The 24,614-nt window shown below is 36.1% G+C and overlaps 1 protein-coding gene across 1 annotated transcript in view; it reads right to left on the minus strand.

Annotated features, from left to right (window-relative positions):
* The window catches only part of LOC115599929 (uncharacterized protein KIAA0825-like), a 156,944-nt gene that overhangs the window by 126,678 nt on the left and 5,652 nt on the right, over positions 1 to 24,614 (minus strand). Inside the window, exons 3-7 of the mRNA XM_030467633.1 lie at positions 20,132 to 20,242; positions 15,231 to 15,370; positions 7,182 to 7,328; positions 5,953 to 6,186; positions 3,886 to 4,294 (exon numbers count right to left, since the gene is read on the minus strand). Coding sequence (XP_030323493.1) covers positions 3,886 to 4,294; positions 5,953 to 6,186; positions 7,182 to 7,328; positions 15,231 to 15,370; positions 20,132 to 20,242 — 1,041 coding nt within the window. The remainder of the gene's footprint in view (positions 1 to 3,885; positions 4,295 to 5,952; positions 6,187 to 7,181; positions 7,329 to 15,230; positions 15,371 to 20,131; positions 20,243 to 24,614) is intronic.

The following is a 24,614-nucleotide window of genomic DNA, read 5'->3' on the forward strand; positions in this document are numbered from 1 at the left end:
AAAATCAAAATATTAACACTTACTCATCTAAAAATGCATAATAAAAGAAGTCAGAGACATCAGAACCACACACAGCAAATGTTGCTTTAAAGTGATTTCTGAAGCCTTGATACATATACATGATTTCTTTACGAATTTTTAATTGTTTTAATCTTCCAGATTGAACTTTCTTTACTCTAAGGATATGCAAAAAGCAAATATTTTTTTTAAATTATTTTCTTTCCCACTAGAGAAGTATCCTTGCGAGCAGAAGTGGCATTTGCATTCGATCTTTTGTACATTTTTCTTTGCCTGTCGCTGCAGATATTAAAGCCTAATTAGCATGCAGAAAGGTAGCCATTACTCTAAGTATAGGTTAGAAGTTTTAAATTGAAGTCTTTTTCTTCCCACTGGTATGGTGGTAACCATTTCAAAGGTACCTATTTGCCACTTGTTGCACTTTTTGCCCTGTATTGTCCCTTGATTTTCTTCTTCAAAGAATTATCTGAAGCTGCTACAAAAAAAAAATTTTGAAGGTTACAGACCCAAATGACTTGGAAAATGTGAATTCAAAACTCTGACCATTGTCAGAGTGTTCTCCCTGCATGCAAATATGTCACCAGCTCTGTACTTGCTTAGCATTTTACAGTGATAAAGTGTTAAGAAATAAGTGCTAAACCTGATTCTTTTATTCAAATGTTGGAGCTGCAACACGGAGATATGGTGGCACCTTGACACAGACACTCAAGAACTTGAAAGACCAGCAAAATATATTATCAGCCCTACGGTTATGATGGGATTAATTTAAAATCTACCCAAGGAGCATTCTGAATTAAAAAAAAAAAAAAAAAAAAAAAAAGGTGGTAATTAATTTTTTTAAGAATTAAGATAAAAACAAACAACCAAACAAGCAAAACATCATCCTACACGTGGCTGTAAATTGTGGGTTACACAAAGTTAGTTCTGAAAGTTGCCACAGACCTGCAGCCTCATTTAAATGCTACACAGCTGCTGGACATTAAAGCTGATATTGCTTCCACATGCAGCTCCAGAACGTCCTACAGAGCCAAGAGTTTCAAAACATAAACTCTAATTTTACCCTTTGCTGGGTGGAAGTGAGATTCTGCTACTACAGTGTCTTGTACAGAACAGCTGATCTTTAAAATCAAAGCACACTTAAAGGATGCTCGTCCCATGCCACGTAGAGATGAAACCTGGATTTCTGTTCTGGATTCTTAGCCACTGACAATGAAAAAAGTTGAGGACCTCCTTGACAAAAGGAGTGCATCAGTGTCAGCACCCAAATTGTATCCTTCCCTGGCTGTCAGCGTGCAGGTGAAGCAGATGATTGGATTCAGTCAGCGCTGTGATTAATGAGTTCCTCTCCGGATTTGGGACTGCCTATCAATCATGTCATTAGGAAGAATGTGCCCTGGAAGAGCCAAGGAATAACTGCATTCATCTTCATCTGTGTATGCACCCAGCCAGCCCAGTCAGGGTCACCGTGATGAAAAACAATCATCTTCAACTCGACAAATTACTCTGCAAAGGCAGATGTTTCTTTTCTTCTCGGGATGTACCTTCTCCAGAACCCAACCTGACTGCTTACAGCTCTGCTGCTGCCATGAAGTGAAGGTTATTTTAATGAATAGTAATAATAATAGTACACAAGAGAGGCAACAACCTTTCCCTGAAGATTATTTTTTCAGATTTCCCTAAAAACTAAGCTGTATTTGTATGCCACCGCGGGATAAAGTCCAAGATATTCAGACTATTTTTCTTTTTTTTTTTTTTTTTTTTAGGAAGTCCTGATAACACTCACATAAAGCAAAACTGAGCAAGGCCTTATTGATAAAGAATATCTATAAAATTTCAACATTCTATAGGGGAATCCCAAATACATTCTTGAATTTTATAGTTCTTTTTCTTCCACACACCGAATCTATTAAAAATTGAGGAACATTTATGAATACCAACATATATATTAAAATGTGTGTGCACGTATTTACTCAGAAAATACCTTATTTATGGAAAGGAACACCACTTTACACCAGTTTATATTTCCAAATACAATCATTCCCATTTCCAACAAATCCTGTAATCCCAAGTCTCCTCTTGAAAGGTCTGCTTGTAGTTCGGTGAATATGTGACAGTTATTTACTTTAATTGATATCTGAATTTCAGCCTTAATTAATATTTTCTTTTTATTTTTATTTACTTATTTTAATTAAATTTATAATTTGAATTTATGATAATATTTTATATCTACAATGACTATTTCAGCTATATCTTAACTAGGTCATTTTTTCCCCCAGAAACTGACTCATCATATTTGAATATTAAATGGAAAAATAAACCATTGACTTCTTTTGCAGAAATCTTGTTGAAGCCAGGGGACTTAGTTTCATAACTGCATCACGGAGCTACTCACTTGCAGGACAGGTAATACATTCTTCACTTTTTTTAAGCTTAAAATTAGGAGCCTCAAACTAGTTTCCACTGTGGCTGACACTGTGCACAAACAGAATACATTTTTTGCACACTTGTTTGCCACACTCTGATGCTTGAATAGAGCGTTTTTGTGGAATGTTACAAAAGAAAATAGAGTACTATGCTATACAGTGTATATAATGTATACATTAGTATATAGAGAGGGAGTTTAAAGTACCTTATGGAGGGAGTTTAAAATTCTCAGCTTCAGAAGAAGTGCAAATACTGAAGTTTTAGCTTCTAGAGGTTACCCACAGTACTGTCTTACCCCTCATTTGTATTACTTAAAAAAGACCTATTCTTTCAGTGACATGAGAAATTTTATTATGGAACCATTCTGTTAAGTATCAATTTACACATTATCATTATGGGGCTTTCATTCTGTGACTCTTGCAGACACTGGCATCTGGCTTCAATCTTTTAATCACTGGATTAGTGCTTGTAAATTAGTATTAAATGGAAATGTAAAGATTACAAAGGTCAATGTCAATGAGCATTCAGATGGAACTGTTGCTGCTGAGTGCTGCTCATGTTCTCTGACTCCTTCCAGAAACAAGATCCTGTCCCTTGAAGCACTGCACGAGAGTCTGTCCACTGGTACCAGTGATCCTGACCTCCAGTCACCATTCCCTTTGTTCATTTGGACATCTGCTGTCAGGACAGCAACAACTGTAACCTTCAGGAAAATTATTTAGTAGGAAAAGCAGTCTTACTTCCAGTATTCAACAATCAAATTCAGTAAATCGTGTAATTCAAACAAATCTGATACTGGAAAGCTGATGAATAGTATTTTTAAAGAGTGGTACACAATTTCAACATTAAACCAGGTTGGGCTGGGACCACATTGTCATGTACAGAATTCCTTGAAAAATCATTGTAAGGATTTAAAGCACTTGGACTTTAATGTCAAATCTGCAGGGAAGGTTGATACTTCCTCAGAAAAAGCACAGCAGGGCACTCTCCTTGTCTTGTTTTGATATATCCCACTTGCCCTCAGGGTTTGTTATGCTTTAAAATGAAGTATGCTTACTGTTTAATCACAGATGAACACTGAAAGCTTTTCACAGTCCCCCTTAATTAAATCACCATAGCAAAATTATCTTTTAAGTACATTGTGCTGCCTTCTACACAGCATACCTGCTTCATGTTGTGAACAATACACCAACTACTTTGTCCACAAATACAAAATCTCTTAATATGAAGACACTGCTCTGAGGAAGGAGCCACAGTTTACTGTGTCAACAGAGCACTGAAATTGCAGGAAACATGCTATAAAGCCATCAATATTAAGAACTAATCCATTCCACATACAATCACTGTTAACCTCCTCTTTTCCTATATTGACCTATATCCATAAACGTGCCAATAATCCAGTAAAACACAGAACAAACACAAGCACTTGAAAAATGTTCTTACCAGCCTACGCTTAATTTTCTTGCCTTCAGCAACTGGCTCTCAATCCAGTTTGGTCTTTGCTGCTCAATGCTTTGTATAACCTTCTGGGTCACTTGCTTAGGGCCACTTTTCTGTTTTCCCATAATGCTTTCTAAGCACACACGAACTAAACTGAGTTTTTCTTTGCTCCATCTGTCAAGAGTTGCACCTGTTAAAAGTTCTGCAGTATTTCCATCCTCAAATATCCGACATATAATTACAATCAAGTTCCAGACAAGCAGACCAGCTTTCTTCAATTCAGCAAAGTTTCTTGACATTTTTCTCTCAGCCAGAAAAAAGAAGTACTTAATTGGGGGAGGCAAACATGCAATCACTGTAGGTAACTTGCTGATTACAATAGATACTGCCTGAGCTGCAAGCCTTGTGAAGCCTTAAGAAAAAAAAAAGAAAGAAAAGAAGATATGATTAACATTAACATTCTAGTTCTATCACAGCATGCTTCTGAATGTTGTATGATAATTTCTAACTTTCTTTTGTACTGAAAATGGGTAAAAAGCTTAAGCACTCAACACCGTAGCTTGACTTCTATTGTGCTTCCTCCACATAAATCCCACAAAATCTAAACAATAACATGAATTGAAAACAGAGAACCCAGAAAATTTAGAATTCAGGCTGTGACTGTCTTAACAATTAGTCCTGCTGTGCATAGTTATTATAGAATAAGTGAAAAAGACAACACAGAGGTATTCTGAATGGTGAAGTTGTCTTCAAAACTGAAGTGCTGAAATTTTCAACCTCAAGACTGGAGCATTGCACCAAGTGTCTCTGGATATTACAGACATTAATAATCCTTCTGTGTTCCAGCCTTCAGAACTTCAGTTTATAAGCTTTTATATAAGCATGCAAGCTATACAGCACTGAATTTTAAAAATTCCATTTATGAAAAGTAGCTATAGAACCAACTACAGAAAATCTGCTAATCAAAAACCAAGACATGGGTAAAATGACAAAATCTACCAAAACATGAATAACAGTATGGAGCCAAGTTTTAAACCAAACCAAACCAAACCAAACCAGAAAACCCACCTGACTCCTTGCACTTGTATCCTCAACTCATATATATATAAAAAAAAAAAATCAACAATATGCAGGATCTGTTCTAGGTGTCACATAACCAGTTTGTCACTATGTCTGGGTCTTACCTCTCAGCTAGCTTATCACTGCATATTTAGAAAATAGCCTAAAACAGCCATGTAAGTTTTATATTAAAGGAAGATTGCAGTGAGTATACTGCTGCTTAAATGTGCCTCAAGATATATGGGAAGAAACAAAAAATGGATTGATGTTCTGGCTCATCAGCAATGTACATATGCCAGAATATACTTCATTGATACTACTGTACTGATAATACACACAAAATATTTTGTTGGCAATACATTTATGGTAAAAGGTTTCCAGGAACCAGCCTTTGAAATAATGGGAGGCTTTAGGCACAGTAGACTATGAAAGAATACACCAGAAATCAGCTTTATACTGATCCCTTCAAAACATCTCCTATAACAAATATTATTGCTTTTTCAGTAACTCTTCCAGCCACCAAAGAGTAGCATATTCCCTAATGCTTTCAGTGCTATTTGAACAGAAAATCCTGAGCTGTAAAGTTGGGATGAGTAAGTTGGTATCATTTCAGTCAGCATTCTCTATCTAAATCGTAACAGCCCTGACCAACCAGAAATTCAAGACCTGGTTACAGCCATTAAGACTTGACAATAGACATTGCACTCTGCCTTGAATCCCACCTTATTCCTGCCAGAAATGCTCAGAAGCATTTCCAGTACTGTTATTATCAGCACTTCTGTATTGATTATTTTTAAAAGCTTGTTTGTGCATGTTGGGCGTTAGCCTCAAGAAAGAATAACTGAGCTTTAATGCTAAGTACTTTTAAAAAAACAGAGGATTCTGTGAAATTTTATTCATTGTCAAACTGGAAAACTCACAAACTCTTAACTGTTCAGCTTTGGTATGTACTTACTAAAGTGGTAACAAACTTTTATGGAAAATTTACAAACCAGTATAAATTTGACTCACATTTCCCAGATTCTTTTCTCTTCATTTCCCGAGGAGTGTAATTCCATTCCTTTGGAATTGTTTTCAGCAAACTTTCAGGAATTATTTGCTTGTGCTGGTACGTTCCATAGTTTTCTGTTGCCTCCCAAGAATGCATCAAGGAAATTATCTGCTTCACTATACCCTTGACTGAATTAATCAAAGTCAACTTCAAGCATCTGATAACCTCTGGCTCTGACTTACCGTAACTGGAAACTTCAGAAGGAAAAATTATTAATTATTCATTAAGTGTAGTCATTTGTCTAAATCTATTTCAGAAATAAATGTTTCAGAATTCTTACAGAAAGAAAAGAACATTATGATTGATAGTAACTTAGATGTATTGGTCTGTTACAAATTAAGGAAAGATATAAAGCAAAACAATGTAGTATCTTGTACCATCCCAATGCAGTACTGCCTAATAATAAAATTTAATTTATTTCTTTTGCTAACACTATAGCTTGCCTGCACTTTTTGCTGATCTAAGTTTTAGTCCTCTTTGTGTGGCTTTTCTGGAAGCTTCCATGCAACGTTTCTGTATTTTTCTTCCTCTTAAAACTACCTTTTTCAATCCCATTTGAAACTGAGGAACACCTGAGCACTTTTACCACCATTGTTTTCTTTGTTGTTGATACTCATGATTGTGTTTCCCCCTCTGGCATTCTCCTGTTTCCTTCCTTTATGTTCTCCTTAAGATTTCCTGCATTTGTGACATCATTTACAAGATCACCTTTCTAACCCACACCTTTCTGTTCTGGCTCAATACTCATTTTCCTTGGGGGCAGCATTAGTTGCTCTGGTTGTGGAGGTGGAAACTTAGGAGCCCAGCTGCACCTCCCTTAAAAGACATCATTTTCTTTTCCCATTCTCCTCCTTTTTGTTTCTTAAATGGTGGCAAGTGTCTAGAGCTCTTGAATGCCCAGAGACAAAGAATCTGTGTTGGTTAGAGAGCTACAGAAACTTTCTGCTGTCAGACTGTTGGGTGGACAGACACAGAACCCTGGGTGCCTGCAACCTCTGCTTTCTTCACAATTTTCACCACTCCTACAGTGACCTGATTGCTCCAAACACTTCAGTTAAACCATAATTTTGAAGCAAGCTTCATTTCATTTCATTTGATTTATTAAAGCGAAATTAATATGCACCAGGCATCTGAAAGATGACAAGGTTTAACACCAAGGTTTTAAATATTTATTAACAAAATTAAATACCTGTCATGGTGTATAAGAAATTCCACAACTGCTCTTGTTCCATGTATGTCTCAAAAGCAATGGCAAGAGATTTGGGTGATAAAGTGCAGTAAGATAATACTGTGAAGATTGTTTCAACCAGAGTAAGTCGTTTGTTATTTATCTGTTCTGAGAGAGAACTTTGTTCATCACAATGAAATACTTCATTTCCTTCAAAAATAAACAAAAGAAATTATTACAGTAATTTCCAACTAGTACACTCTCATAGTAACATAGCATTAATAAAAACAAACTGCATACTATATTGAGTATTTCAAACAATGATAATAATACTTACAGATATGGAAATCTGATTTTCCTACACATAATATCATTTGACTGTCTTCCTGAGCTATATGCAGCAATTAGAATAAAGACTCAAGCATGTTTACAAACTATGGAAATGGCTTGTTAAATGCAAAATGCACTCAGTATAAAACTGGAATTTTATTATTTATTAACTATCAATAAGAAGTAAATTCTCCTGCTGCAGAACCCATCTAAAAACTGTTACTGCAAAACTCCTCTAACCATGATGTCACAAGATTAAAAAAAAAAATTGAAATGAAGTCAAATATAAAATAATAAAATAAAAATAAAATAAATAAAAATAAAATAAGTAAAATTAGCAGCTGCATACTCCCCAAAGTTATTTGGCTTTGTTTTCAGTGTAAGATGAAACTGAGCAGAAGGTACAGAGCAAGAATCAAGTAAACACTTGTAATTCAGATTTCTGGTTTGCAAAACAGAAAGTTTCTGTAAAATTGGTTTAGGTAAAATAACACTTGAAAATGTCATTGTCTTATGCCAGTTTGGTTGTCCATAGCTTAAGCAACCTGTGCAGGAGAAAGATGGGAGAGTCTACATGTATAGGCTGCATCATTCTAGTGGTCTGACCACCCTTCAGTATCCACCAGAGCAGAAAGTTACTACTTGCCACTCAAGTCTGGGTGATTTAACTGCTGTAAAATTCAGAAATGCCCAGGGATAAGTTGTCTAATATGTTTATGGGAAAGAAACAAAAAAGCAGCAAAAGAAGGTAAAAAAGGAGAATCTAGAGGTATTTGAATTGTGAGATAAAGTTTGAATCATACTTTGATCATTTTATTGTAAATATTTGTTTCTTAAATTTAACCAAAACCTACAGAAGAGACTTGCTGAGTTGTTAAATACTATGTAAAGTGTCTTTGCAGAACATGATGGCAAATGTTGAATGCAACAACGATGTGATGGGTTTACTGCTTGCAATGAAACCTAAATTTGCTTTATGATCAATCCACGTGGCAACTTTGAGGTACAACTTATTAGTAATTTTCCCATCAACTTAGTACCAACAGTAAATTTACATAGTGGGAAAGAAGTATAAAAGAATTCTTTGGGGATTTATACATATATGTTTTTTTGTTTTGTTTTTTTTTTTTTCTTATAGCCATATGTAAGCAAAGATCTTCAGGAATCCACTGGAAACCATCCTGAAACATAACAAGAAATGCATGGTTTCACCAGATTTTATTTAACTCTGAAGTAAATGGTGCCTTCACTGCAAGAACATCTGCCCCTTCAAAGCTGCAATGCAACACCTGAGTTTTCTGGCTGATAAACTGGCACCAGCAATGTCAGCTGGTTGATAGGTTTATCTACTTGTTCAGTATAGCTGGTTAAATATTTTGAATTAGGAGTCTACAGAAAGATATGCAGATTTCCCTTGCCTTAGAATTTTTCTTTAACGTTTATTAGCTCACCTGTCATAACATTAAATAATCATCTTAGTTTGAACTCCAGTGCAGCCTTCTTGTTAATCATGATATAAGAACAGTATTTATATGATAGGTGTCATACTTATTGCCCACTGATGCTTCCCACTACATATTTCTCTTTTTTTCTGCTCACTAAATCTGTATATCAAAAGCTCATCTTTGAAGGGAACCTAAAGCTCCTGTAGGTAGCTCAAAGGAGATTCTTGTTTCAGCAGGACTTACATCCATACAAAAATATGGCAATATAGTTGGGTATCTGCTATCTCCATATAGCACAGTGTTCCATATGCACAGAGGATGCCAAAATAAATAAAAATGTTATTGATGTTATTAATAAATCTCTTTATAAGGAAATAAAGTATCTTGTGAATAACAGCTATGTGTTAACCAGTCATCAATGAATCATTTTTCTCATGACAAAATAATGCACTTAACCTCTTGGGAAAGTACCATGTATTTCTAAAAGATCTTCAAAGAGTCAGACTTACAAAAATAATTTATCTATATTTCTTTCTTACTGATGGAAATACCTCCCAGTAACTTGCAGACATTATGACTTCCATCCAATTTTTATCTGTTACTGGTTTAGCAATGAAATGAATCTTCATTTAGAAAATCTTCCATTATTGGCTCTGGGATTCTTCCCAAATGAATCCTTACAAAACAGACAAGCTATAAACAGTTATGCTGTCTATTTGACCAAGAGAGGTAGTCAAAATTCAAATTTCTACACACTGTTTCATTTAGGAAGAGAAACAGAAGATGGAGCAAGTTATTTCCGATACCTTTATTTTATTTGCCAAAAGCATTAAACTTCTCCTTTCTTTATAGTTAAAATCAGAGCAGCTGATGGGAATACAAAGGGATGTATTTTATAGTTAATAAATCCAAATCTTTCTGTGGACACTGCACTGCTTTATTCCTTGTGCTATACTCTTCTATCACTGACTTTTTTTCTGTTCTTTTTCTGTACCTGTTCTTATTAATTAAATTTTATTTTCTCTCACAGAGTTGCTCCTCTCCAATGCAATCATTCTCTGGTCATCTCTGACAGCTAGAATCTATTGTCACTTCAAATATGACTTCATTATTTTAGTTTTTAATTTCTAAAATAAATTTCAGACCATATTACTTCTATCCTGAATGAAACGCAGACCTTAACACTACCCATTCCAATATGGTAAAACACAAATAATAAGGTCTTCATATTAGTTGCTACCTCTGAATCCAATTAGTCTTAAATTTGTGACAACTAAAAAAATCAACACACAGCAAAAAGACTTCAACAAGGTCATATTATCCATCCATAAATAATTAACATGTTAGCAAACTAATTCTATGTATTTTTATACCTCCAATTCCATTCTATCTTACTTGTGTTCAACTCCCTTTAGAATTTTTTTCTGCCTTCATATACTATTTTCAACTACCCGAGAAAACACTTCCATTGGTAAGTCCCTGGGTTAACAGCTTGAAGTGAGATCAACTTTACAAGGGTGAGCTGAAAAAATCATTACTATCAGGATGTCTCCACTACTGATTTTATGGGTGAGTATGCTGAAATCGTGGCATTCTGGTAGACAAAATTGTATAAGGCAATATTTAATTTAGTCCTGTGGCCACATTAACTCTTTGTACTATTTTGGGATCAATAGTGACCAAGTTACCCTCTTAATATTTATTCAGTAGAGTGCTCCAGTGCAGCAAAAAGGTCCTACCAATAATGAGTATCCAGCTATATGGTAGTGATGGTCAGAGAGAGCATCACAAATATATCACAGAGAGTATCTTTAATTTTATTAAGTGAAGGGATGTGATTCTCATCCGGGCTCTTACACTCCTGTGTGGAAATTCATACTCAATATTTCAGAAACTCCACAAAATCTGTTTCCAGTTTCCTTTGGCTTGTCCCTCAAAGTCTTCAAAAGGAACAGGATATTTGCATAAGGTCCTTTTTCTACCAATCTTCCAACTGGAATTACATTAAATGTGCCCACTGTTTTACCACATTGCTTATCTGGGCACAGGATCCACTACATTCACAGGTCAGATGGATACTGTCAGAAAAAGCCACTTTAAAGCTAATTTTCTAACCTTTTGATGTCATGATTCAGGCTGGTATCATGATGAAGCTAGGAGAACTTCCAGGGTTTCTGGAGCTTGTACTCACAAGCATCATCCCAGAAGATCCACAAATACCTGCAGGAGAGAGCTATCTCTGTGCAGTCCCTCTAAGAGCCTTACTTGTACTCTCTTAAAACCAGTTTTTTGAGGAAAAAACCTGCAACATTTCCCCAAAATTGTATGTGGTTGGACCATGGGACTGCTGGAGTTCCTAGTTCCTCCAGTTCCCTGGTAGATTGTGTCTCAGGATTGTAAAATCCAAGGAGTTATTACAAGGAAATAAAAAAAATAATTGCCTTCAAGTACTTGAAAGAGAAGTTTTATGTCATACAGATTTGGGCAATGCCAGGATACTGCAAGGGAGGTGGCAGTGATGTGCAGTTTCATTTGCACTAGAAGATCTGCCTGATTCTGAAGTGGGGTCAGTTGGTGAAGCTGGTGAACACCCATCACTGTTCTCTTAGGGTAACTTCCAGCAAAAAAGCAAAAAGAAAACGTGTTATTTACTTTTAAAGGAAAATAATTAAATAAATAATTGAATGACATTTAATTTAAACTTAACTGGTCTTAAAATTTACTTTACAGTTCCACATTATACACTGTGACAGTTAAAGAGCAGTTTCACCAGGGGTAAAGAAATGGAGAGGTGGGGGAAAAAAATTAATTCTCTAAGTATATTTCCAAGTAATTATTTTTGCCAGGAATGTGTTTATAAAAGCACAGTCTAAGAAAACTCTTCCAATCTATTAGTGTCAAGGGAGTTGGCTGATGCTGCATGGATGGGGGTTTTTTTTGCCCTCCCTTCCCCACTTTTCTCATGTGTGCAAAGAAAATTACCTCTTTCTGAAGAAACTCAGATTTCTTTGGGTCCAGTTTCAGACCTGCAGCCTTAAACTTATCAGAGAATATTTGCAGATGTTGCTATCACTTCTCATTTTGATGTTTTGGTGGGGACCAGGATACCATCCAGGTTTAACTGTGCATGCTACACAATATTTTTGCCCATTAGCCTCTTGGCATCGTGCAAGCCAAAAAACATCAGGTGAAAATGCCAATGGCCTTGTCCTGCTGGGAAAGCAGTTTACTGCCAGCATCCACTTTAAAGTTGTGTGTAGAGAATGGAATTGAACCTTTAGAGCAACTGGAGTCTGATGTACTCATTGCAAGGTGTGAGATTGTTTTTAAAAGCAACACATTTTTTTTTTCTGTTGTACCTCATTAACTTGGTGCTACCATGTCTCCTAAAAGTATGTGTGAGGGCCAAGGACTGGCTGAAGACCTCAGATGTGCCTTGATGATGATTTTCTTGATGATGATGACCTCTTTCTTACCTGCTTTGGTAAATGGTGAGGTTTCTGTTGCCTGACATGTCCTCCCTTTGGTATTAATCCTGGGATGGGCCAGTGTGAGTCAAGGAAGCTATTTTGCTTTTTGCTTTATTATGCAAAGAGTAACTCCTGGTTTCTGGAAAGAAAGGCTCTAAAAAGAGAAGCCACAGACTCCTCTGCTGGAATGCTGAACATTTACAGCAAGTCTAGCAGAAATTCTGTGCTCAATTTCACCCTTCCCACCTTAGTATCAGCATCTGCTGGATTCAGTAACTCATACCGCATAAGCACCACTTTCTTTACTCCTCTTTTATTTGTTGGTTGTAAAAATAATCTATTTCTGTTTCATGGGAGATGAGGCAATTCTGGTAAAGAAAAAATCTGACAAGAAAATAGCTGAAGAGTTTGTTTTGTCAGAAAATTTACACTGTACCAGCTACCTTCATTACTTACTCTCACAAAGACACAGAAAAGGCCCAAGTACCTTGACTCACTCAAGAACATCTTAAAAGAAATTTTCTGAATGTTGAACCTATAGAAAGCAACTCTCAGACTCTGCTACACTGTAATTAACTGCAATTCAATAAACCTAGGTCCTTCAGACCTGCAGTTTCTACTATAAAATATATACAGATATACAATATTTGCCCAAAATACAAACTTAGTTTTCCTACTAATTTTACAAAAGTGCCTTTAACCCACCAGCTATATTCACTGGAGAAAACTGGTTCACTTTGGGGTATCCTCATTTATAATCCTTAATATTTTTCATGTGATAACTTCTTGTTTGAGGAGTATTATTTTTTATGTACATTTCATTTACCATATTGCAAAAAAAAAAAAAAAAAAAATTACAGAAATCAAAATCCAATTGCTTCCCTCTCCTTATAGCTTATAGTCACCTGCACAGAGCTGCAATACCCTCAGCAAATGTGATAACCTTGTCAAAATATTTCACAACATTAAAACATCCATACATGCATTACCCAAAATACTCTTTCTACATCCTTGCCAGCTTCAACAGGACTCCCTGCTATGACAGGGAATATTCATTATTTCTTTCCATGGTACAAACATATAAGAAAAATGGGAGTGAAATTAAATTAAATGTGTTTGTGTGATGCCTGCTGTAAATATGACAAAGTATTGCTACAATACAAAAAATGTTATCATTACCTAAACAGGTCTACATATGAGCACCTCTTTGTGCAGAATTTTTTATTTGTACCCTTTTTTTTTTTTTTTAAGGGAAAAGGAAAGAGAGAGTGTGAAATAAAGTGAAACATGAGTTGTTTTTTCCCATTAAAAAACATCTCAACATCAGTTTTTGCTGTCAATAGGGCAAATTGTTCAAAAAACATGGTATATTTTGCTTTTTATCTGTTCTCAAGCAGAATATTACATATTACAAAACTCTACAGTTGATGAGTACATAATTCTTTAAGCCGTTTATCCTACTGAACATGAGTCCAAACCTGTCATTCCTAGTACTAAGATATAGCTTATTAGTCAATTTTTCTTTGTACTAATAATACCAACTCACATAATAACTTTTTTTTTAATCTTACATAGCATCAAAAAGCTGCTGCATAGGAGCAGGAATGAAAAATATAATCATTTTCTCATTAGACAATTAATCCTATTGAAATAAATTTAGAAGACACAGATCATCAAGGGTTTCAGCTTTATGTAAAGACAGTTGATTCATACCAATATTGTTATTACATTAATAAGGTCTGTGTAAATAGCACATTTTCTAACTCAGAGTAGCACACATTTCCCTGAAGCCCAAGAGGCTGGTCAGTCAATAGATTAATACAGTCTGTCACATAATACCTGTGATAATTTAAGCAGCCAGTAAAATTCAATACAGGATAACAGTAGGGTAAGAATATGATCCTGATCAAACATTTGTCAGTCTTTGTAAAAGATGACAGGTATTTGAATAGGCAAGGAGATGCAGTGCAGCTCTCAATAAAATGCATGACAGAAGTGGAAGCAATGTTGTACCCCTGACAAATGTTGGACCACTTTAAAATGACAGAAATAAATCATGTTATATCTAATATTATGTGGATCTAGTAGGTGTTTTTTTCATAGTTAAGGAGAATTCTTTCACTGAAGAAAGAAATTGAGACTCCCATTCACTCTTACTGCAAAATTATGTCAAGCAGTTGACTATACCATTAGCTTTTCAACAACCTGATCATTTGATACAAAACCTATTAAAGGGAAAGATGTGATGAAATTTGTTGCTTCAAACACAGTATTAGAAGAATGAAAAGAAAACCTTGTAGAACCATTCTTGTATTTGTTCTCCTTTCATAATTTGCTCATTGTTCTCCTCTCAAGTATTAACTTGAGGGAGCAGATAAATGTGCTTCTAGACTGCCTACAGTGACAAACATATAACTTAAATAAAACCTCTAAGAAGCTTTTCACTGTTGAAACACAACGTTGAAAGTGATCTTTTAAGCTACTAATCCACACTTTTTAAAAAAATCTGTGTAAAGCAGTTGTGGTATCAAAGCTCTGCTAAGTTCAAGTTCATTTTCTCTAATTTGCATTTAGGATAGCTGCCTGTTTTATCAAATTGTAGCCTGCTTTGGAACTATGGCTACTCAGATGGATTCCAAAACACTCTCACTAAAAACCTGATGGTTTTGTCTTTCTTTTTACCCACTTGGGAACTTTCTTGCTTATAACTGCATGGCCACTGACACTTCCCCAAAAATGTTGACAGCCTTCCTTTCAATATTTAAGTAGTTAAAGATGAGTTTGTGTATCTCACTGATGGAAGGATTGAAACTGCAAATACTTACTTGAACTTCTCAGTAGGATTTTCACCAAGAGACAATCGTGATGTAGCAACGTGTCCAAAAGCAAGTTCAAATTACAGTGTGGCTGGGATAAGAGCAGTTTCAGCTGACCCTGGGCTGTCATTTCTCTGGCTGGTGGAGCTCTTTCAAAATGTAAGATAAAGATAAAATAATGCGGTTAATTTATCCATGAAATTAATATCCTTAAAGTGCAGATGTAATGCTAACTCCCTTAAATGTCAGTTCCTCCCAGATTAGTCTGAAAACGCTTTAATGCATGCTAAATTAAGGCAGCTCAGGGAAGGAATTACATTTAATCTCAACTAGCTGAAAGAAAATTAAGAATTGGTAGCCTGCCAAAGTTATAACTGATACAAAGCAACCTCACTTATCTCTTTTATGAAACCATGTTTGCCTTGTCCTACCAAGCAAAAAAACAAAAAAACCCAAATTTTTTTTGGTGCCTGAATAATTTTAAGGATATTATTCTTTAGCTCACTCTTACATTAATTGTTTACTAAGAGGTCTGCAGTGTCCTGAACAAAGTACATGAAGTTTTTAATTGAAAACAAACAGAATGCTCGAATGAGCTGCAAGATTCAGCATTATGATGACCAACTCTTATTTGTCCTGAAAAATCCACTTGTAATATCAGGCTGTCTGTATAACTGCTTGGTCAGCATATAAAAGTGAGAAAGCATAGTACACATTAATTAGCTTTTAAGGAGAGAGCAGTTTGTCTTCTGCTTGTGGTTTCCACCCTCTGCAAAAGTGTAGGTTTCAAAAATAAAAAGTATTCCAGGCCTTCCCCTGAACTCAGCCAGTGACCCAACACCAGCTGAATTGGAGCAATTAAATTAAAAAAAAACATGTGTATTTTCCTTCATGCTGATTACCACCCATTGTATTTACTATGGGGCACAGCTCAACAAAAATATTTTTGCACAGAAGTGCATAGTGGATTTTTAGTATATATAAAAAAATACATGCCCACATAGATACATTTAAATCTTGCAGCTGAAATAACTTTTCTAGATTTGAAACACACTGCATTCAGACTTTCACCATTAGGACTCTGCATTTTTAGTAGTATTATCTTAATTTCTGTGTGTTCAAAGTTATTTAATATGTAAGCTGTATTGCATTTTAAGAAATAAATAGTAGTTAGCAATGAAATTTTAAAGTATAAAAATCACTGTACGACACTAGAAGTAGTGCTGTGGCTGAGAGCAAACTCAATATTATATGGGCCAGTCTCATTTTGTTTCTCCCCTGAATGCCATTTTATCAACTCTAGTAAGTCACTCATTGTCTTCAAACTATCAGAAAAGGGACAAGTTTGGTCAGTTAGATCTATGAGGGATTATTTTATAAGGATTATTTGAAGGATTATTTTTATTATGAAGGAATATCTTAAAATACTTTAGAAATAAATCCCATTTTTAGAATATTTGAGTTGAAATAAAACTTGTCTGCCATTGACCAGATGGGAAGTTATCATGGTGTAATATACACTGGTTCTTGGCTCCTTAAGCCTCCTGCAAATTGAGATGTACAATGGTGTGACTCACTTGGAGGAAAAATAAAATATAGCAGACATTCCCTACAGCCATGAAGCAAGCACTGATAAATGCACTGAGACGTTTTGTAATGTGCATATGGAGAGGCATATGTTCTGCCTTCCCTGTAGCTCAGTACTAGTGAAAATAAGAATTAGCCTCATAAAAAGTGACAAAAGGTGAAGCAGATAAAAATATCACACATATAAACGTTCAGTTTTGTACAACAGAAGAAAAAAAACCCACAGCACTGATTTGAAAATAGGATTATAAACCCCAAACGAAGCAAAGAATTAGTAAGTTTCCACTCAAGCAACTGTAATACAAATTTTCAGTATTTAGTTTGATAATCATGTAATTTTTGTTGTTTTCCAAGAGACAAAAAAAATTCAAACGATAAGTTCAAGGCAAATAAATAAACATGAATGCTAATTAATGTTAACAATATTGACAAAGATGCTGAAGCCAAACAGGTAAAAGAAAACAGACTGCAGACATTTTTAGGCATGAAAAATGGTTAAATAGTGAAACTGTAAAATAAATAATTTCAGAAACTAGCAAAAATTTCTCTTGAAATACAAGGCTTTGAGCAAACACTTAATAGGAACATTCATGCCAAATTATAGTGTTCAGCTAATTATTAAGCAGCAACAGCTCTGAGATGTACAATGGCCTGTGCTCCCAGCTTTGCTGTGGTCAGTCAATATATATTCTAAGTAGATGGAAGAAGGAAAAACATGAAACATTCCAAGAAGAATTAGGATGCTCTGAAAAAGTTTTCTGCACATGTCTTATTAATACTCTAAGTGGCACATTTAAAGAAAAAAAAAATTCCATGACATAAATACACAGTGCAAAGCCAGTAACAAAATTAGAGCAACTCAGATTGTGTCCCTCAAACTCCTTCATTACATGGAGGGTGTTTCACTTTTTTTTCTGACCAGCTAAAATGTGTTAAAATGTGTTAAAAGAAAACATTAATTATTTTACCAAAATAGTTGACTCACCATCGTACACGTGGCTTTACATCCATGGACAGTCCTCACACAGCTACACTAACTCAGAGATTTATTTTCCTTTGAACTCCTCATTTTCCCATTTGGTGGTCAAGAAGATGTGTATTTTCTCACCCCACATTCAGGGAAAATAGGTACATGCAGGACAGCTCTAGAATAGTTTTCCACCATATATTCAAGAAAAATCTGTCCAACATAGCATTTATAAAATCCTAATTCCACCTCAAAAAGGAGGATTATGTCAGAATTGACTGAAAGGCACCTGAAATGAACTGGTACCAGTATTTTTTACACACTTTTATGTTGCAGAGGTCACTCACTTGTGAAGTCATTTTTCCAAAACCTGTAACTTGCAATATAATTTAAATTTTGAGTACTGCCCTTGGATTAGGGCATCAAAAAGCTGATCATCTTTTCTACAATGAGTCCTTAAAGAAGCATAATTTTTCCAAGGAGTAAGATTCCTTCCTTTTAAAGTGATCATGCCGTCATTCCATCTCCTATATTCCCCCCCTTTTCCTCTGGCTCTCCACAGAGTTGTAGCCAGTGGTGTTCCCCAGGGCCAGCACGGATCCAGTCTCTAAAATAGTCATCAGTAACCTGGATGAAGGGACAGAGTGTGCCCTCAGCATCTTTGCTGATGGTACCAAACTGGGAGGAGTGCTGACCCACCAAGAAAGAAGTGCTGCCATTCAGGGAGACCTGGAGAGGCTGGAGAGATGGGCAGGAAGGAAACTCATGAAGTTCAACAGAGGCAAATGTAGAGTCCTGAGGATAATCAGGAATAAACTTAGGCACCAGTGTAGTTTTAGGGGTTGACTTGCTGGAAAGGAGCTCTAGAGAAGGATCTGCTAATCCTCAGCAAAAGGATGGGACCAGAGTCTATTTGGTGATGCCCAGTGACAGGACAAGGGCAAAAACTGGAACATGAGAAGTTCCACCTAAATATGAGGAAAAACTTTTGACTTTGAGGGTGAGACATCACTGGAACCAGCTGCTCAGAGAGGAAGTGGAGTTCCTATCTCTGGAGACATCCAGCACCCTGTGAAACTTGCTCTAGGTGAACCTGCTTTAGCAGAGAGTTAGGCTAGAGGATCTCCAGAGGTCCCTTCTAAACCCCACCACAGTGAGATTCTGTGAATTCATGATTCCACCCATACATAGCTGATACCCAGCCACTGACAAACTGCCTGGAAGCTCAACACAGAGATGAAAACACATCTTTCAGGCTTCAGAGAAACTTAAATTCCTGTTTCAAGAAAGGAAAAGGATACATTCTGAATCTGAGAGTTATTCACTCTTTGTCATTTCAATCAACAACTCAACTTTGACTCAGCCACAGCACCTTCTGCCTCTGGTTCAGCCCAGACACCAGGGAAGGAGGTAACAGTCCTGCTGACACAGGTAGGACTGAAAGCTGTGGTGAGAAATGAGCATGTATGGAGCAAAACCACAAGGAAGATATCTGTGATGTACAAGGTGCAAGATACTGTGTGTCTGAGGTAATAAATCCACAGCGTGTTTGGTCTTCAGTGGGTCACCATGGGTCAACAACACTCACATGATAATGCATTCCTCCAAAATATAAAAATACTTTCTCAGGAAACACAATATTAATTCACAAATGCAGCTTTTCATGATAGTGAAAGTCTCTCAGGAAAATAACTCCTGAAGAGGAGGAGGAGGAGGAGGAGGAGGTGGAAGGGTTAGGAGAGGATCTGCACTGGTGTGGGAGTGCTTCAGGTTCAAACTTAGAAAGGGAATGACAGCACAGCTGGTAGCATATGTCTTATATGTAACTTGTCATTACATGCAGTGACACAGAAAAAGAAATTAAGCTTTTGCCTCTAATCATGCAGCAATCTCCAAAAAAAAAAAAAAAATCAACTACGATCAAGCAGCATATTTTTCAATGAGTTATTTACATATCAAACCTTTTTCTTAACCAGCACTCATAAACACAGGCATACATTCTTTATCTCCCCTTTAATTATAAGTCTTTCAAAACTGCAACTGTGCTGAACTATATTATTGTCAAGAGCTATATACTCTTTAATTAAAGCAAGCAAACCTTACAGATAATTCAAATATCACACCACCAAAAGCTACACAGTGTACTGCTTTCAGCATGACCTTTTTTACATATTCTTAGAGATTAGGGAAACCATTAATGAATTTTTTAAAATGTTTCTTTTTTTTTTTTTTTCTTTTTTGTAATCAGAGTATTAATTAGACATTGCTTCAGATTTACTCTTTTCAAAATGCTGTAGAAGCATTGGGTTAATATTGACTATCTGGTGATTCCTTTACATCAGCTTTTGATACTCACTTCAGTAAGGATGAACAGGATGATGGTATGCAGAACAACCAGTGTGATGGATGGTAAGTTATATGTGAAAAATCTTGAGGAAGATGTTCATCAGAATTGTCCAGAAATGTCCTGGAAAAAAAAAAAAACCTAATTACTTTCGAATAACATGGAACACTGAAAAATCCCTTCAGATCACCAGCCCTAAAAATAGATAAATAGAAGACAAAAATCCCCTCAGATAAGTACTGCTCATATATATAGACCTACAAATGATTGCAAATTAGTTTATCTTAGGTATTCTTAAAAATGTCATTCTGTATCTTATTTACTTTCATGCTTTCATGCTCAGTATTTAAGTAGTCTTCTTCATATTTTTACTCCCATATACCACATCATGTAAGTTTGAAAGGAATTGAATAAGCAAATTGCTCTTCAGGCATTCACATCTATATCTCTTTTCTTTCTGCATAATACATGCATTATAACATCAATACTTTCATTACTAGATAATGGTTCTCTTCTAAATATCATGCAAGTACATATAGATTTTGCATTAAACTGGCAAAAAATCTGAACCAGAAGCTTTGGGCCTTCACTATCTTGTAAAAAATAGAATACTCAATGAAAAAAAAAAACTGTTTTCAAATACAGGGTGTTGTGGAGAATTAGATAAGCCTGCTTTATACTATTTCTGCATTATTTCTCTTACTCAAGGGATATCTGAGCAAAAAAGTCAGATGAGTCCAATCCACTGATACTAAAACAAAACACTTTTTTTTTATTATTTAATGGTATAGTATGATCATAAATATATGTAGTTGTAAGAACAGGACCACAAAATCCAACATTTTCCTTTAATTATTATTTAAAAATAAATAATAATAAACATATTTCCATTTGTACAATTCTGCAGCAACCACTGGGATACAACAACATGCAACAGGACTGGATGCCCCTTGGCTTCTTCCCTTTTTCATAATTAGTTCTAGCAGAGAGGATGTGGTCTGTTACATCCACCCCCCACAAAACAGAGACAATTATCACTTCTTTGGCACCTTCTTAGCTTGGTTGGCTGTGGATTTTTCATCTTTATAACTTCCCTCCTCTGAAGCTTGTTTCTTTATGTATCACAGCTGTGATTTTTCTAAGCTATATAAAGGTAACTACCTTTAAAAATGCCACTTCTACAGAACTAATTTATGCTATTTTTACTTTACTTTCTGGAGTGATTCAACGTCATTCCCACTTTTGAGTCTCTACTGTTTCTATTGCAGTAAGAGAAGGACTTTTTTAAAAATACCTCAGGAGAGGACATGAGGACTTTCTCAGGAAAAAAAAGAATGTTTTTACAAGACAATAAAAAAAAAATCCACTGCCATGACATGGAAACAGTGGATCTAAATACTTATAACTGGAGATAGAATGTACAACCATTGGAACACAGCCAACAGCAACTTCTAGTGTAAAAGGCAAAATTTCCTCTTTCTTACAGGGTGCTGTGTCACCAGCTCATTAATCATATTTGTATTTTGCCATTTAATTATTTACTTTTAAACTCTTATTCAGAGATGCATATAATAATAAAGTAGTGCAGCTACATGCTATAAGTTACTGCCTGCCCAAGACTCCAGATGAAATAAAAGAGAGAATTACATTTGTTGAACAAGAAAGAAAGGTGCATAGGTTCTGAACTTATCCAAAAAGGTTGGGGAATTTATTTGGAAATTAATTTTACTAGTAAAAAAAAAATTATTAGGAAGAATTTACCTATTTATTTACCTTAACCTATTTAAAAATTTACTTATAGGTTTCAAAATTATCTTAAATAAGCAGTATGTGAGGGATTAGCACATAGTGAATTTGTGTTCTCTGTGAAGTCATGAAAAGCTAGAGATGAAAAATAAAACTGAGACTGTGATATAGATAAAGGGGCAACTTAAACAAGACAATAATTATTGTAAAGACAATAATTTCGACACTCTGAAAAAAAAATAAAGAAAAAAATCTTATTGTCACTCATCCTCTGAAATATTTTTCTTAGTAGAGAAAAGCATAGAGCTGACTGGGTAGTATTCTAAAAAAAAAAAAAGACCAAAGCATCTGCTGGTAGAGCAGAGACCTCAGGGTTTAATCAGCTTCTTACATGTGGTTTCCTATCTGTGTCCAATACATAAACTTTGGGCAGACCATCTTTGGGTTCTGAGGCCTATAGCAAAACACCTACATAAATTTTTAAGCTGAAATGGAGAAAATCTGAGGGCTCTGAAGTAAGTTTTAGAATGACATCAAATACCAACTAATAAAAATAATAATAAAATAATAAATAAATAAAAAAAATAAAATAATAATTAAAAAAATCAACAGCCTCATGATATGACAATAATTTTGGTGCCAGCATTTCCTCAGTGTCCACTGCTGGCTATTTAATTCTTGCCAGCAAAACCCAACTCTGTGCCAGACAGTTTAATTCAACTACTGACAGAAGTATAATAATAGCTAGTAGGAAATTTGTTGTGACTACAAGTTGTGTTAAAGCAGTTGCCCACGGTCTCAAAGCAGTGGATAGCATCTGTGAGAGTATTTAACATCACAGCAAGATCCCAAGTAACACTATTATTCTGCAGGAGGGCATGACAAGGTGAGAATTGATCTTGTAAGCCTCAGTGCAGGTGTGAAAAAAGGAGATGCCAACAAGAGGCATCCTAACAGCATTTCCTTCCAGACCTCAATGGATTTAGGTCTGTATTTAGCTCTCTCCGTAGTAAATATGATTATATAGCAACTGTATTAATTATAATTCTTATACATTAAAATTATTTTAAAGCAGATATATTAAAATATATTTTCAGGTTTTGAAATTGAATGTCAGATATTTATTACCTGATAGACAACAGTTTTACTGATTTACTGACAAATTCTTGTCTAAGTATTGAAATTATTTACCTGATTTCTTGTTGAAAAAGATAGAATAATTTGTAATACGTGATCATAAAAAGGTGCATCTCTTTATCACCTTCCCTAACAGAAAAATTGTAATTTCCTACTCAGTACAAAAGACTAAATATAGGAGGAAGCACAAGAATAGATCTGCTCCCATTTCAGCAACCCTCAGCCTGGTGCAGAAGACAGGCTTTATTCTGAAGTCATAAATGGGTCTGTTGCACTTCCCACTGCTGAAGCCTGCTCCTCCTGGATAATTTAATTCTGTGAAAAATAATGAATGAAGAACATCACTGGATTCTCCTACGAAATCAAATCAAACACCCTAGGAACTGCTATACCCACTGCACAGAAACTGTCTGCTTGAAGAGAGCAACTGAGAACAACCTGGTCAGAGAGCAAGGCTGGGAATTCTGAGGGGTGAAAATCCTCTTTTTCTTTTCAGAAGTTTGGGAGAGCAGCAAGAAAATGGCTACACCTGTGAGTTTTGGGATGCTAACGTGCCTGGAGACTGAGGAACCTTCAACAGGTTCCTCAAAAACCTGGACAAAAGTGGGCAGGCAGGACAAACATGTAGGATATTTGCAGGGGGCACTAAACAGGGGGAAATGGGCACAGTTAACACAACAGAAAGTAAAGGGAGGCTGGGCCAACAGAAAAGTGCAGAGTTCACTGAGAGGAAGGGTGTTTTTTAACCCAGTAAAGGTATTTTAATAACCTAGGATGAGAACTGACTGAGTACCAACCAGACCCAATCCTGACCCTGGGGTGTATGGCCATCAGGGCATTGAACATGAGGCAGCAGTGTGTTCTCACCAGAAACACTGGTTTCTCTCAAATTTTGAGTTTGTTCTCAAAAATCCCACACTAGGCTGCATGGAGGAAGAGTAGAACAAGCAAAGCAGAGAAATGCTTCACCTGCTTGCTAAGCCTCTCCTAGTGAGGTGGTTTTTGTTCTTTTTTTTTCTTTTTCTTTTTTAAACCTCTGTCCAGGTGATGTGCCTACAGCTTAAGGAGGATGTGAAGAAACTGGATGGCATGATTTTTATCAAGAGGTCCAGAGACCTTGGTTCCTTTACACTGGTGAAGAGTTGGCTAAAGGGTTGAGTCATCAAATCACAGAATCACAGAATCACAGAACTGGTTGGGTGGGAAGGGACCTCAGAGCTCATCAAGTCCAACCCTTGATCCACTCCCCCCGTGGTTCCCAGCCCATGGCACTCAGTGCCACATCCAGGCTCTTTGGAAAGATCTCCAGACACGGAGAATCCACTCCTTCCCTGGGCAGCCCATTCCAATGCCTGATCACCCTCTCCAGAAAGAAATTCTTTCTCATCTCCAACCTAAACCTCCCCTGGCACAACTTGAGACCCTTTGTGCCCTCTTGTCTTGCTGAGAGTTGCCTGGGAAAAGAGCCCAACCCCCCCCTGGCTCCAACCTCCTTTCAGGGAGTTGGAGAGAGTGATGAGGTCTCCCCTGAGCCTCCTCTTCTCCAGCCTCAACACCCCCAGCTCCCTCAGCCCTTCCTCACAGCAATTCTGCTGGATCCCTTCACAGCCTC

Source organism: Calypte anna, chromosome Z, assembly GCF_003957555.1.
Source record: "Calypte anna isolate BGI_N300 chromosome Z, bCalAnn1_v1.p, whole genome shotgun sequence".
NCBI classification, from domain to species: Eukaryota; Metazoa; Chordata; class Aves; order Apodiformes; family Trochilidae; genus Calypte; species Calypte anna.